Source organism: Pleuronectes platessa, chromosome 14 (assembly GCF_947347685.1).
Source record: "Pleuronectes platessa chromosome 14, fPlePla1.1, whole genome shotgun sequence".
Classification (NCBI taxonomy): domain Eukaryota; kingdom Metazoa; phylum Chordata; class Actinopteri; order Pleuronectiformes; family Pleuronectidae; genus Pleuronectes; species Pleuronectes platessa.
Genome location: NC_070639.1, coordinates 12,436,444 through 12,451,771, shown reverse-complemented (window position 1 = coordinate 12,451,771; position 15,328 = coordinate 12,436,444). Strand labels below are relative to the sequence as shown.

The following is a 15,328-nucleotide window of genomic DNA, read 5'->3' as shown; positions in this document are numbered from 1 at the left end:
CTGTGTTTGTTTGTCTGCGCTCGAGCCAAACACACTGTTCACAGAGGTTTGTCACATTTTAAGAAAGTGGCAGGTGTACTCTGTGGAAGTTTTTGTCGGTTTACACTACAGATCACATAAGTTACATGTAGATTGGTTTGGTTTAGTTGTTTTGATTCTATTGACAGTGTCACAACATAACAATTGCATTATTAGGGAAGTGATATGTTCTGCAAAACTGAATGGTTGTAATTTCAATAGCCCACTTTTACTTACAGCAGCTTTATGTCTGTTTTAGTATCTTTCTGTAATTTTCTTCTGTTGTTGTTACCTGTTTATGTTTTTCAATGGACAGTAAAAATGTCGCAGTGAATTTGAGCTCACACAGTACAGGAAGTCTCCTGCAGTCAGAGGTTAATAGTGTGGTTAAAACAGGAGGTTTAGCCTGAAAGGGCTCCTCGCTCGTGCTTCCTTATTAGGTCAAGGCGAGGGGATCTATTAAATAGGCTAAGTGGCACACACTATCTGAACGGACTTAGCACATAGTCTCGCAGTAGCTTAGCGCCTCATAGGCTTAAGGGGCGGGGAAGGGGATGTTGTCAAAGGATCTGAAATATGGATGATTTAGTGTGTGTGAGTATACTGCACCATCGCATGTGAGCTTGCCTCCTGCTGGAATGTGCTCAGAGCTGCTCAGTGGAGTTTCCCAGACCTGTGGGGGAGCCTATATCGCAAACATGTAGTTGAAACCACAGGAAGCTCCAGAGTTGTATACAATGCACGCGAACAGAAACAGTCTGTGTTGCGATGTTAAAACTCTGCACAGCTGCACGTTCTGTATGTTCCAGTGTCATATTGTGTCCTGACCTGAGACTTGATGTCTGCTTTGCTGACCGTAACCGGGACTACAACTAATGATTAATTACCTCCATCAGTTTTCACCCCTGTCCACTTGTTTGTCAGAAAAATATCAGATTAATGAAGCAGCTCCACGATCCATCATGCATGGAAGAAGCATTGTTTTAACTGATGCTGCATTTCATGATGGGACAAGCAGTATTTTCAGTCTGTTTTTTCAGTACTCTGCCATTCAGGCTCACGTTCACACTTAAGGACATTTTAAAGTCTCCAATTAACATAACCCCATTCTGCATGTCTTTGGAATGTGGGAGGAAGCAACAGTACCTTAGAGAACGCAGATACACAGATAACATGCAATCTCCCAAACCAGAATCGTTGAACAATATATATATGTGTATTGACATAAATCAAAACTAAATATATTTTAAGTGATATTTTCAAGTAGAAATTTGAAACGCATCCTCGTTACAGCATCTCTTAGTTGTGATCATTTGCTGCTGTTTTGTCTCATATGATACTAAACTAAATATTTGCAGACTCAAAAACAAAAGCAGTTTGATGAAGTAACCTAGACTTGGGCTTTTGGACATTTTAACGAGAATTTTATCATCTTTTTGACAATTTATATTGATATATCATCTGATTAATAAATAAAATAAACTAGAATGTCAATTGATGGAGCACATACCTACGTATGTCCCAGCAGCCCCCTTGAATTATATCAAACCTAGTTTCACATACTCACAGTTCCCTAAATATGTCAGATGTCTTGCTCATCAAGATGCATGAAAAACTCCCTGTGAAAATTGTGAAACTGTCCATAAATGTTCCATCTGGCAATGTTAAAGAAAATCAACCATGAATGTCTCTCACCATCGGTTGATTACATCCACATTATTCACATTTGTTTCCCAACTCGTGTGTAAATTCTGCATCCTCTGAATCTTGGAGTTATTCAATTAGAAATAGAAATATTCTGTTATTTCTGTTGTGCGGGTCCACTAGCATCCTCATCCTCTCACAAGGCGTCTCTGAACTGAGCAGAGTTTGTTTATCTGTTTGTTTCCTACGCTCTTGGCATTGATGTATGTTTAATCAGTGCTGGGAGCTCCTGAGAGCTCAGTTCTTCTGCAGGAAATGTTATTGGTGTCAGCATCGAGCAACACGGTGCCGTAATGATGAGGAAGAGCTCTCCCAGTTACTGCCTCCACATCGGCTTTACCAGACATTTACTATCTAGGATGTTTATTTAAATTATGACTCTATACCAGAGGATATTATTGTCATCCTCAATGTTTTGTATAAGTTTTCATATATATACTCTGCTATCCTCACTTATTGCCTTCATTGTCTTAGTGGTAACTAAATGTTTAAGGATTTATGTCACAGAAAACAGTTCTTTGGAGCGATCTCCATCTTCCGCAGTGACAGTCAACAGTCATGAATTTACCACATTTCTCTAATTGTACAAAGATCTATTGTTTTCCATTAAGCTGAAGTAAATGGGTGGACACATTTAGAGACTCTGGTCAATATAGGTTATGGACTGCGTTTTATATAGTGCTTTTTCTTGTCTTAGCAAGCAATCACATGGGTGGAGCGAGTTGTCTGCTAACCAGAGGGTTTGTGGTTCAATCCTTGGTGGCTCCAGTCTACATTCTGAAGTGTCCCAAATTGCAACGTGTAAAGCTGTGTGTGTGTAAATGGATGAATAGATGAGTTGTAGTGAAAAGTGCTTTGAGTGGTTGATAATCGCTATGGAAATGCAGGCCATTACCAATTACCCAAAGCGTTATTCACTACCAGTAACATTCAAGAACACATTCACTCAGCGCTTTAAATGTCATGCTTTTGTATCACACGTCTTTCCCATTCTGACGAAACAGCTGCTCAAGTACACTTAGGCATTCGGACTGGAGGAGCCAGGGATGGAACCACTGACTCTCTGTTTAGTGGACGACTTGCTCTACCTCAGGAGCCACGGCCACTTAGAGATTAGAGCTGTCAGGGCTGTAACAATGGCCGGTTATTTGAGTTATTGATCGGCAAAAATAACTGGAAACTATTTTGAATATCAACATATGGTTTCGTCCTTTAAATAAGCAACTATCGTAAAAATCATTTCTCAGGTTTCAGATTCTCAAACAGGATTATTTTGTGCTCAGATCTTAGTAAAGTGAATATCTCACGAGCCCACAATGACGTCTTCTAATGTTTTTTCTTCTGTTCAATTGGACAGAAAAAAAACCAGAGTGGGCTTGTGAAAGTTGTGATCGTGAAATTTTTCCAATATTTCTGACTTTTCATTAATCAACAATCAAGATTGTTATTAGCCTTAGTATTAGGTTCAGTTTGGCTTTGAAATCATTTGGTGCACACCTCTACTAAATGCAGTTTGATGAGTAATCCTGAGTGGCAGCAACCGCACAGCCACCATATTGAAAGGCTTATTCAGAAATGTGTGTGTAATGCTTCAAAGAAAAGCTCCCGGTGTCTGAGCATCTGTGAGTCAGGTGAACTCACTGAAACTGACGCAGGGTACTTCTGAAAGTACTGGAGTCCCAGACACTCGTTTCTAATGGGGACAAACTAGAACAAGTTGCGTTTGATCAGTGACAGTGTGGCTCAGTGTTTGGTGTAAACAACAGAACTGCGATAGCCTGAGGAAGTGATTATTTTTGGCCTAAATATAAATTCCTTTGTAATATCTTTGTTTTTCAGATGAACAGCGAGCAGTGAGAGTGAGGACGTGTCAGACGATGCTCCTGATCTGCTTGGCCCAGTGCTGAGGGAGATCCACAGAGCCAAACTGGTCGGTGACCACCATGTCTTACCACCAACACTACCAGCGTGGCCCCCAGGGCCGCACCATGAGCTCTGAAGAGAGGAGTGCCACGCCGGTCAACAAGTCCTGCACGCCAGTTCACAAGAGCGCCTCCTCCTCTTCTTCTTCCCAGCGCGACAGCCGGCAGGTAATTTTGAGGCCGCGGGAGGAGACATTTACCATCAGGAAATTGTTTCTGTGGAGAGTGGCATTATGAATGAAGTAGCCGAGGTAATATAAGTAGGAGTGAACATCATTTTGAGGCAGGCAGATAGAAAGGAAATCATGAAGATATTTATTCAGCAGACTAAGTGTGTTAAACAGTAATAGCCATTGTGATGTGACGACCAAGACAGTTTGATAAAACTAAACCAGCTTTAAAATATCAGCTTTCATTCACCATGTGAATGAGACAGTTTAATCTCTTTGTTCCCTAAACCTAAAGTCTTTAAATTAAACCATCAGAATAATTTGAAGGGCAGGGGAACGGAAATATCTTTTCACCAGAAAATGGAAGTACACTACTGAGTTAAAGTACTTTGTTATTTTTCACCACACCATGCGTCCTTTGTGCTCACACTTTACAAATCAGCCAATCTGTCATTATGTGGGCGAAAGTAAACACAGAACCACTTATTGATTTTGTTTGCTGACAATTCCTATAAATTTGCTATAAAACAGTGCAACTCTATTCTCCTGTTGAGAAACACAGAAAGCAATATTATCTCCACTAATGACGTTATGTTTTCACCCCTGCTTGTTTGTTGGTTGGTTTCTGTGAGTCAAATTTGGCGCAGCTTGATGAAAGTGCGGGGACTGTTGGGACTTGGTGGAGGGTTGTGCTCTCACCGTGCCACTCTAGTTTCGTTCTTAATTTGACCGTTAATGGAAAGCAAAGACAAATTTTGACAGATTGATGGGAAGTTTCAGATTTCGACTACAGCAACCGCACCATGTAGAGCAGCACCGAACAAAATCGTGCAGCAACAATCATTGTGGCAGAAATGTGCAATTTTGAAATTAGCTGGGTTTAGTAGAATCCGTGTTTCTGTATTTAAGATTTAGAGATGATTATGTGAAATTGTCCATTGAAAGAAAACAAAAAACTAACTCTGAAAAATGTTATCACCTGATTGGGAGAGCATTCCTAAATCCCTGGTTAGTAAGTAAAAACCTTGCAGAGACATGGTAAACAATGAGATGAGCTCTCATTTCACAGCTCACGGGGCAAGTATTTAAAGTTAACTCCCACAGAAAGCCACCTGAAGCCCCCCCGGTCCTCCTTACCTCACCAAGCTGCTGCTGTGTCACTGTGGCAGCACAGAAACCGGACGCCTAAACTGCAGTCTCTGACATCACAGCTTTTCCGTCGGCATCGGGTCATAAATATTTCATGAGGCACAGGCCGAGGCTTGGTGCTCCACTGAGCCCAGCTTGTGTCCGCGGGAGACGGCTCTCCGAGGAGAAAAGGGAGCTGGTCTTAAGAAAAGGGGACAGTTTGAAAAGCCTAGTCGAAGCCTGCTGCTTGATCAGGACGACAGAGAGGCGCTTCGGTTCATTGTTCCCATCCTTAATGTCGCCCACCTCCTTTTGATAACAAGGCCCTCAGGGTAAAATGGTTCGGCCTTTTCATTTTCTGAAGCTTCTTAATCTTACAGCCGAGTTGATCTCAAAGCAGCTTTCTTTCTTATTCATCGCTTTTCGTTCGGTTAACGATGTCAGGTACTTGCCAAAGACGTAGCTGCAGAGATAGCAACCAATTAAGTGTTTGACCTGTAGATTTCCTTTGTTTTATGCACCTGCTCGGCCAATACCTCCAGATGAGTCAATGCCGAGTAGAGGGAATCAGCAGAAAGACCAGAATGTAATTGGGAGTTTGTTGCAGCTGTTCTGTTTTAAGATTTGAAGTGGATGTGTAGTTATTTAGTATAACAGAGGCAGGTGTATCATTCAAAAACACAGATTTAAAAGTAATCTTTTTCTTCTATTCAGCTATTCAGAGGTTTCGCTCTTATTTCTAAGAGACACTGACTTTAAAATAAGTGAAGGTGTCTGTAGTCGATATATTGTGATGTATTTCTGAGTAAAATGGAGTATATACGGCCCAAATGGCTGATAAACACGAAGCAACAGTGGGCATGTGCAGGGTAAGCTATGACATTTTTTTTTTTTTAAATAAACACTTTGAAAGGCGTTTGGGAAAACTTGCATTTAAGTGACGTTGAACAGCATTTGTGTGGTCCAAACACAGAGGAAAAGGTCGTTTTGAACAATTCTCGAATTATGCTTGAATTGTGTGGGTGGTCTCCATGCAGAGATACGTTTCTTTGAACTCAGTTCACATTATGCAAAGTTATGCATAACTCTTAGTTGTGTATTACGGCAGCATTATGCTGCGTCACTCTCTGTGAGTTTCCAGTGTAAAGAATACACAGCACAGTGCATCAGTCCTGAGGGATAACCTGAGGAAGCACAGCAGACGCTGAGAAAGACCTGAGCTGGCTTTGGCTGAGCCTCAGTTTTTGAGGAAAAATGAGAGTGTGGCATTTTGTCGTGGGGGGAAAGCCTTAATGAGATCCAGACTCCATTTTCAAATCAATACGTGTCACTTTCTCCTCTGCTGTTCACTCTGGAGACCCTCATGAGAGCAATTACAGGCACAACCTGCAGTAAGCACACACACACACACTCACACACACACACAGTTTGTGAATCAAGACATTGCATGATGATGCAAGACGTTGCTACAAATGTCCATTTGTTATTTCATGCTTGGATGGGACATTTTGGCTGAGATATAGTACGAGGGATGTATCAGTAAAAGTGAAATATCTCTTTGATAAATGCGGTTAGAGTAATCGGTGATGTGAATATCAGTTGCTATAAGACGATATAGTGGCTGTTTTCAGGGTCTCGACACAACATACATGTTACTATAGATAATCACTTTTGCAGCCACTCTGCCATATTCACGTCAGTGCACGTGAGCCTCTCCCTGTAAACATGAAACGTGATTGGACACCCAGGTGGACACAGTCATACTTGACTGCAAACAATGCATGATGACTTCGCTAATGATGCTAGCCATGCTTACTAGCCAATAGTCACCATGTTTGCAGGCCAGCTTAGGGCGTGTCCTGATTGAGGTGGCAAGAGTCATTGCAGCTCTGAAATAAGTTTTAAAATCACACATTTACCATTTGAAGCGTCTCACACTAGGCCCCAACCCCCAGATTAGACACGACAGATCCATTTTAGCAGTAGCTCCTCTGTACACAGGTAAATGTATTCTCTTCTGCCTCTGGCTGTGTGTTTATGGACAACTTTCACGGCGCTTCACGGCGCTCATAGATTGTGTTTAGTCAACATCGTGGTGCGGGTGGGGCCGATGAAACGTTTGTTGGGTTCAGAGATGCCGGTGCCAGTGCGACATCTGGAGGCAGAGAATATCGGATATAACCTTTAACTTGTCATCCATGTGGCAGCCCACGGTCCTACTCTAAGATACCTGACTCTGGCTCAGCAGAGTCAGGTTGAAATATCAAGTGTTCCTGAAACCTCATTGTTTTGTAGTGATTTTGGAAGATGATGTAAGAAAGAGTTTCATATTCCTACACTGTATATTCTGTAAGCATTCAGGACACATCCTGCTCTATGCTGAATGTGTTTTGTGTTATGTTTTGTCAAGAACAAATTAGTGTGCTCCTAATATCTCATGCAGTGTTGCTTTTGTATACAGTTAAGTCCCCTATAAAACACTTTGATGGTTGCTCTTGAAAGGTGTTTTCAGAGCCGTTAAAAAGTCATCAAGGGCTTTTATATGTTTTTATGCTTTATGATTGTGTCATGGTTTTTATTCCTGATTTTCATCTTTATAAGACGTAGTAGTAGACATTCTAATTTATCCCTGATATCGACATCACAAGTTGATTTTTCCATTATATTGAGATCACAATGTCTCGCTTATGATATTGTTAGCCTGCTGGATATTTTTTAGATTATTCAATTCATAATTTGGAATATTGAAATTCAAAAAAATTAAACAAACACCTCTGATTATATCTTGTGATTATCTGTCTAAAAGCGGAATATGATAAAACTGCAATTAAAGAAAGAAAGAAAAGCAGCAAATTAATACGTTATAAGAATAGTTGCAGATACATTTTCTGATTTTTTTCCCATTTATTAATCATGAATTTAAAAGAAATTTGAAAAGTCATTATCACATGTAAACAACCTTTTGTTTTCTGGTGAGAACAAGATTTTTATCCAACAACCTCTAGCAACTAAGCTGTTGTTTCTCTGAGACGTGTGAAAACAAGGTTGTTATCCCCGAGATAATTAACAAGGCAATTAACCTTCTAACTCAAGACTATGGGAGAAGATAAACAGACTGCGAATACTTCTGTAGCCATCCTCTGTGAACTGGATGTTGTTCAATGTAACAAGGACCTTTTCTATCCTTTTGTATTTTCTGTGTTGAATGATTGTGTTACTCCAATGAAAACGTGACAGACTTTGATTATTTGACTATGTATCATATATCTCTCTGGGGTCTAAGTACAAAAAGCATTAAGGATGTGGTTGAGTTTGTCAGAGTCAGTCCTGTTGCTTTACTTGTACATCAGTGTCTATGGGAGATGAAGGATGAGCCGGACACACTCGTCGTCAGAAGTCTTCTGTTGTACTGATATTTATAGAGCTGATTTAGCCTAAAGTGTCTCCGTGGAGTGTTTGTCCTTCCTCTTACTCAGGTAGACCTTAACTGTAAGAGTTTGATTCATTGCAGCATTAAAAGGTCTCTTGTGCTACACTGCTGCGTGTCGCTGCAGGTGGTGGATCCCGTAACACTTGGCCTATGAAACCAACCCAGGTACGGGTTGACTGTTTAATTTAGTTGATGATCAGGATGAAACAAATCCCTTTTGCTGTTCAGTGTCTTTTCATCATGCCTCCACGCTGCCGACAGCCAGTGGCCTGAGGAATTATGTGTTCAGGTTGTCTGTCCGTCCAGCTGTCCAATCTTTGTGAACATGATATCTCAAGAACACCATGAGGGAATATCTTCACATTTTGTGCAAACATTTACTTGCTCTGATTAGAATTTGTCTGCCTTCAAGGAATTTCCTTAACTTTTGACCAGTTGTCACTTGGAATCAATGAACTGATTAGATTTCAGTGGTCAAAGGTCACGGTGCACTAATATGAATCCTGGGGGGGGGACACATTTTGTAGACTGAAACTGTACTGGTTGGCAGAGGCATACTACCAAAGGAAGTTCTAGTTTAATATACTGACATCTCATTAATACTGACAACTGACTGAGATTCTTCATGGGGAAAAAGCCTTTAGTAAATCAAGTTAATCTTATCGCCATATCAAACAAACAGGCTCTACACAATAGCAGATTGTTTATAGCTGAGTGTGCCACAAGATCCTTCACTATGGAAGGAAGCTCGATGAGAAGGACCGGCTCATTCAGCTTTAAATTATTCTGCATCGGGATCAATGAATGTGAGCAGAGTGCAGGAAATCTGTTCGGCTCACTTCCATTCTGTTTCCAGGGTCAGATAACAAAAGCTAATTCTCTGACTGTAGCAATAAACTCCATATGTACCCTAATTTGTTATTTACTTTGATTTTGACTATATACATGGAACCAGAGGCTGTGTGGACTGTTCCACATGAGCAATCTGTGGATTTGGATTGTTGATTAGTTCGGAGCTTAAAACGATACAGAGGAAATTGATTGAATTGGAATATTTGCTGCAGGAGCCGTTCTTTATTTAGGGCAGAATGGATTTATCAATGAAGGGCCAGTTAAAGTCTGTAATTCTTCAGATAAGAAGCAGGAAGTCTGCCTGGAGGGTTCCTGCCTGTTTGAGAGGCTGCTCATCATCTTATAAGTTGTTATGAAAAGTGTTGAAGTATTGATCATTTCACAGGCAACTTTTTACAGGTGAGTTTTTCAAATGGCAAAGACCTAATCGCTCTGGGTATAATGAGCAGACCGCTGGCTTTATACGATATGATTGCTCTGAACGGTGAGGTACTCTTTCTTAATGAAGTTGATCTCCTCTTCCCTATAGTTGCTCCGGGCCACTGAGAGGAGGGGCAACTAGAGAAACTCGACCTTATTACCAGACAGATCCATTTGCGTGCTCATTAGATTAAACAAACTGTTGTCTCCTTTTGTTAAATGGCCTGCGAACCGAGGTCGGGTGTCGTCATGCTGTCTTAAAGATTGCAGTGGCACATGGAGCAGTGAATAGACAGGCTGCTGCTTGTTTTGGCTGAGCAGCTTGTGCATGTTAATTTGTAGATTTTGCCTTAAAAGCTGCGTTCTCTAATGATTCAAGTATAAAATAACAAATCTACAACATTACTTGCAAATTAATAGTTTTTCTGATGTGCTCATTCTCCCTGGGAAGATAGATGGATGATACAACACTTCCCCAAATCAAATAGAGTCAAACAATATGCAGTATAAGTGCAACTAAACTTAATATAAACACCTGAGTTTACGGTTGTTTATTAGACATCATCTTCACAACCAAGGTGTAGTCAGAAGAGATGTGTCATTAGTCTGCGGCGGGAGATGTTCTGACTTTCTGCTGTTCTGATCTCAATGGGGAGCTCCTTCCACCATTTGGGAGCCAGGACAGAAAACAGTGATTTTGTTGAGTGGCTAGCTCACAGTGAGGGAGCAGCAGGCCAATTGGCAGATGCAGAGCGGAGTGGACGGGCTGGGGTGTAAGGTTTGACAATGTCCTGGACGTAGATTGGACACAATCCGTTTCCCAGCACGGTATGCAGATGAAGTCATACTTCATATTATCGTGAATCTTTAGTAAATTAATATCTCAGGTCAGCCATTGTAACATAGCAGTAGATGGGACAGTTGCATGAAAAGGTGATCATTCCAGAATAAAAGATTGTGCTTGTCACAACACAGTTACTGGATCATTTCAGGGTAGAACAGCAGCAGTTTCTTCCATCACCCATTATTTGGTGATGTGGAGGTGGGCGGCAGGGACACACAGGGTCAGCTAGGGGCCTTACCTGACCTTGCCGTCCCTCTGCTCCAGAGGTGTCACTTTGATTTACAGGCCAACGAAAAGCAGGAAGAGCACGGACAGGAGAAACTAATGGAGTGAAAATGCTGAGACAGCAGGAGGAATGTGAATGGGGCAGTATTTCTTTAAATGTGTATCCCTTTGGTTTTCCTCTATCTATCCGACTGTCTGCATGACAGCAGAGTTTTGTTTTTGTACAGCAGGCGTATTCTTAATCTTTTGGAGTAGAAAATATATTAGTTCTGACACAACGCTGTATTTCTTTCCGTTTCTAGGAGGCCGACAGCTGGGAAATCATCGAAGGGTTAAAAATCGGTCAGAGCAACGTCCAGAGGCCAGACAAGCACGAGGGGTTCATGTTGAAGAAGCGGAAATGGCCCCTGAAAGGCTGGCACAAGGTAAGATACACAGGAAAAGCTCATGGAAAACCAAAACAGACGTCGTTCCCTGAATGTTAAACAGTTTGTTTTCCAGTGAAGTGATGTTATGTGTAAGAAGTCCTCAACCTTGCCTCACCCGCAATGGGCCTCTTTTCCACAAGCTTAGTGGAATTTTTGCTTGAAGTCGCCACCGTCAGCATCGGCATCACTGTTGTTTTCTCAAAACATGTGAATACTGGTGGAAACCTGTTCTTGTTGTGACCATATTTGAACCCACAACATGAATGTCCTACAGACACAGTGGACCAATTAGTATTCAACCTACAATCTAAACCGGTCCATTGTGTCCTATATTGAATGTTCGCCCTTCCTCTTATTTAACAACCTTTTTTCTGTGCTCATTTTCTCTGCAGCGGTTTTTTGTTCTGGACAATGGTATCCTGAAGTACTCAAAATCCCCCATTGATGTAAGTAATCCTGACTCTAACCCACAGGCACACGCAGGGCAGGCTGGCCTGACATCAGCTCGGCTTAGCAATGACTCAGCAGAAACATCTGCAGCATGGACCATGGTATTCTGTTTGTTTCAGGACACAACATCCATGAGAATACCTTGAAGAAGCTAAAGAAAACTGAGACACACTCTTGCACCAATTTGTAATCTTATTTGCGTGTTTTCCTCCAAAACACAAATTTGTACATGTATATTTTTATCAAATCATATGTTATGACCTACTTAACAATATTACCATATTCCTGGACTCAACCTGTCCCCCGTGATTAAACACAGTCGCTCGCATCAAATGAGTGCTGGCCTCCTCAGCCTCCTGTTTTGGTGGTTGAGTTTTGTCGGAAAGGTAAACTGAAAACATTTGGTCTTTGACTTGTCCCAGATCCAGAGAGGCAAACTTCATGGCAGCATCGATGTCGGCCTCTCCGTCATGTCGATCAAAAAACGGGCCCGTCGCATCGACCTGGACACTGAGGAGCATATCTATCACCTGAAGGTAACACTGATGAGAGGAGTCAACGGTCACCTCAGGGTTAGCGGATGACAGAGATTAACACTCTCCTCCTCGTGCGCCTCTTTAGGTCAAATCTCAAGAAATCTTTGATGCCTGGTTTTCCAGGTTGCGTCATCACAGACTCTACAGACAGAATGAGATTGTGCGATCTCCCCGAGACGCCACCATTCGAACATTTCCGCCCCCAGCTGCCATGGAGTCTCCCCAACCTGCTGCGAGTGTGGTCAATGAAGCAAAGGTGAGTCCTTAAAGCCCCCGATACTATCTGAAGTGTTCTAACCCATCTGTCAAGCGGAAACAGAACAAGCTCCACATCCGTCTTCATGTCTCTCCTCCATAGTCAGACTGACTGGGACAAATCTCTCTGGGCTGTCAAACAATGTTGGAGCTTCAAAACACTTAATTAATCAGCACAGCTTTGCTCTTAAGTCAGGTGTAGGAGCATGACCGCTTCCTGGTGCTGATTGGTTGTAATAATAGTGTGTGGCTCAGTCTCTGCCACAGCCAGAGCTGTGTTGAATCTTTTGTCTGGGCAGCTAGTTGTCCGTGAGCAGTTATTAACTGAATCCTACAAAAGTGCGTTGGATTTGAATCACATTGTCTACCTTTAACAGACAAGTCAGAGTGTTTTTCATACCTCTCTTTTATTTCAGGCATAAAATGAGTCTCTGGCTGTGCTCGGAGCAGAGTCCAATTACTTATTCAAGAGGAGTATGTCATGGGGAATGAGAGATCGCCTTATTCTATTTATTTATTTTTTACTAGGATAGTCTACCAAAATATCATCCAGAAGAGAGGAAAAAAAATTCACTCTATGCTCAGACAAGATTGCGTCTGTTTGTTGTTCTTCCCCGGTGTGGAAGCCACTGTTCTACCAGGGGGGGTTTTAGCACTTGTTTTTGTTTCCATGCCTCAGATCTGTCCACTGTGGCTAATTATCAGACTAATGAATGTGAACATGTAGACAGACATCTGATGCAGTAAAGTGGACTGGACAGTGGACAGTGGACTGGTAATTGTATCCAGATCATTAGAAAAACAAAAGGGCTTGTTGGTCTAGACTGTTTCCAGTTCAGTCTGAATCTCTAGTCCTTGACAACGTGGCTGATTTGCTAAGCGGGTTCTCCTGGGAGTGACACTCCGTGCTTCAAACAGGCCATTAGAGGTGATCACATGGATGTGGAGTCACAGAAGCTGACGCCTGATGAGCTCTCGCAGAAAAAAAAAGAGTAAATGAAAGTCACAAACACACAAATTGATTGTCCGTCAGAGACATAGGAGGAAGATATTCAAGAGCTGCTGCACAAACCAAGGAAAGCTTCTGGCAAAGATGAGAGAATCTGTACAAACGCCATCGATGGTTTCCTTTTAAAATTGTTGTGTTTGTGTGTGTGTGTGTGTGTATGTGTGTGTGTCTCTGTGTTATATTTATATATAGAAAAGAGGAAACAGTGTGGTAAAGAGATGTATTCCACAAACTAGTTTACTTGCCACTAGTATGACTCAGCACCACTGTCTGCTCAGCTGTGACGTGCACTCAGACAGATGTGCTGCAGACATTGCTGACTGAGAGAATTATAAACAATGAAGTCGGAGGGCGCTCTACTGGACAAACTACTTGATATCAGCACTTTTAAATTACCTTAAGCATCTTTATTGCATTATGTTATGAAAAGGAATTGTTTCATATATGAATTCATATCAGTCAACACATACACTGATACCAATTTGTCTGTGATAGGCCGATAATCATCAAGAAAGATCACTATCATTTGGTCTGGCTCTACTTTTCTCTTCATTTTATCATTTTACATGTTGCAAATCAACATTGTTTTTGGGACTGTGTCTGTTTGTATCTGATTGTTTGTGCTTTGACAGATTTACTCAATGAGCCTCACCTTCTCTATAATACACTGTCAAAAAACGCTTCTGAAAACCGGCAACTAACCTGAACTCTGATCTTGTTACATCACAGAAATCTTGTTTGGTTATTGACTGAATGGCTTCTGTGGCCCAGTACGTAGAGCAGGTTTTTCGGTTACCAGGAGGTCAGGGGTTCGATCACCTTTTTTTCTAAAGTGTCCTTTGGCAAGATACTGAACCCCAAATTGTCTCGGTGACTGTGCTGGCAGTGTGTGACTAATGTGTGTTAGAGAATGTGCTGCACGTTGATTCATTATTTGTGTGAAGGCAAAACTGTACTGAAAAGCATTTTGGTCATAACGTCAAAAAGGCGCTGTGTAAATACAGATCATTCACCATTTACAACAATTGCACATATTATTCCTCTGGTCACGTGTTGATTCTGTGCCTGCTCCTGTATCACCACAGCAGGCCAAGCCGAGCAGCCTGCCTTGGCAGCCGGTGGCCACCACCAACCACAGCAATAGCAACCTGCCAGCCTCCTACAGTAACGGCCAGAGCAAGGTGGTTGCTTGGCTGCAGGAATCAGAGGAGATGGACAAGTGTGCAGAGGGTGAGAGCAAGATCCTGTTTTAATACTGGCAACAAATCAGATTTGACAAAGGAGTGGATTAGATCCAGCTTGAGGCCTTTACGATAAGTCCTTTGAAAAACACCCGAGGATTGATCACCATTTCATGACATGCAACACTGAATGTGTCTGTGTGGGTGTGAATTTCATTTTCAGAGCTCGCTCGATGCCACTCGAACCTGACCGAGCTGAGCCGGTTACTGCAGAGCCTGGAGATTCTGCAAAGGACTCAGTCAGCCCCCAATTTCACAGATATGCAGGTGAAACCCACACACTCACACACACACACACACACACACACACACACACACACACACACACACACACACACCAACAACGAAGAGTAGGCGAAGCAATTTCATTTGGCAGTTTCTTTCAATACTGTATTGTGTGCGTGTGTGTGTGTGCAAGTGTGTGAGTGTGTGTGTGTACGTGTGCATGTGTGTGTGTGTGTGTGTTGCTCAGAAGCCCATTTATACTCAGTTAATGACTTAGATGTGTCAGTCTAAGAAAAGCTACTAACTTTAAAACCTCAGGCTTCATTACCTGAAGACTGGATTCAGTTGTGCTCACTGAACAGCTACCTGCTTCTATTGAATTTATATTTTTTATTATATTTTTGGCTGAAATGCATCTTATAACACCACATTTTGCATTCACCTCTTAATTTTAGTTTGCTGCCTATTTGT

General features: G+C 41.8%; 1 protein-coding gene across 2 annotated transcripts in view; it reads left to right on the top strand.

Moving 5' to 3' along the window:
* osbpl6 (oxysterol binding protein-like 6) overlaps positions 1-15,328 on the top strand; it is a 37,364-nt gene that overhangs the window by 5,536 nt on the left and 16,500 nt on the right. For both annotated transcript variants that reach the window (XM_053440746.1, XM_053440747.1), the window contains exons 2-8: positions 3,562-3,812; positions 11,016-11,138; positions 11,534-11,587; positions 12,014-12,127; positions 12,213-12,383; positions 14,477-14,621; positions 14,796-14,899. In XM_053440746.1, the coding sequence (XP_053296721.1) occupies positions 3,666-3,812; positions 11,016-11,138; positions 11,534-11,587; positions 12,014-12,127; positions 12,213-12,383; positions 14,477-14,621; positions 14,796-14,899 (858 nt within the window). In that variant the 5' untranslated portion in view covers positions 3,562-3,665. The remainder of the gene's footprint in view (positions 1-3,561; positions 3,813-11,015; positions 11,139-11,533; positions 11,588-12,013; positions 12,128-12,212; positions 12,384-14,476; positions 14,622-14,795; positions 14,900-15,328) is intronic.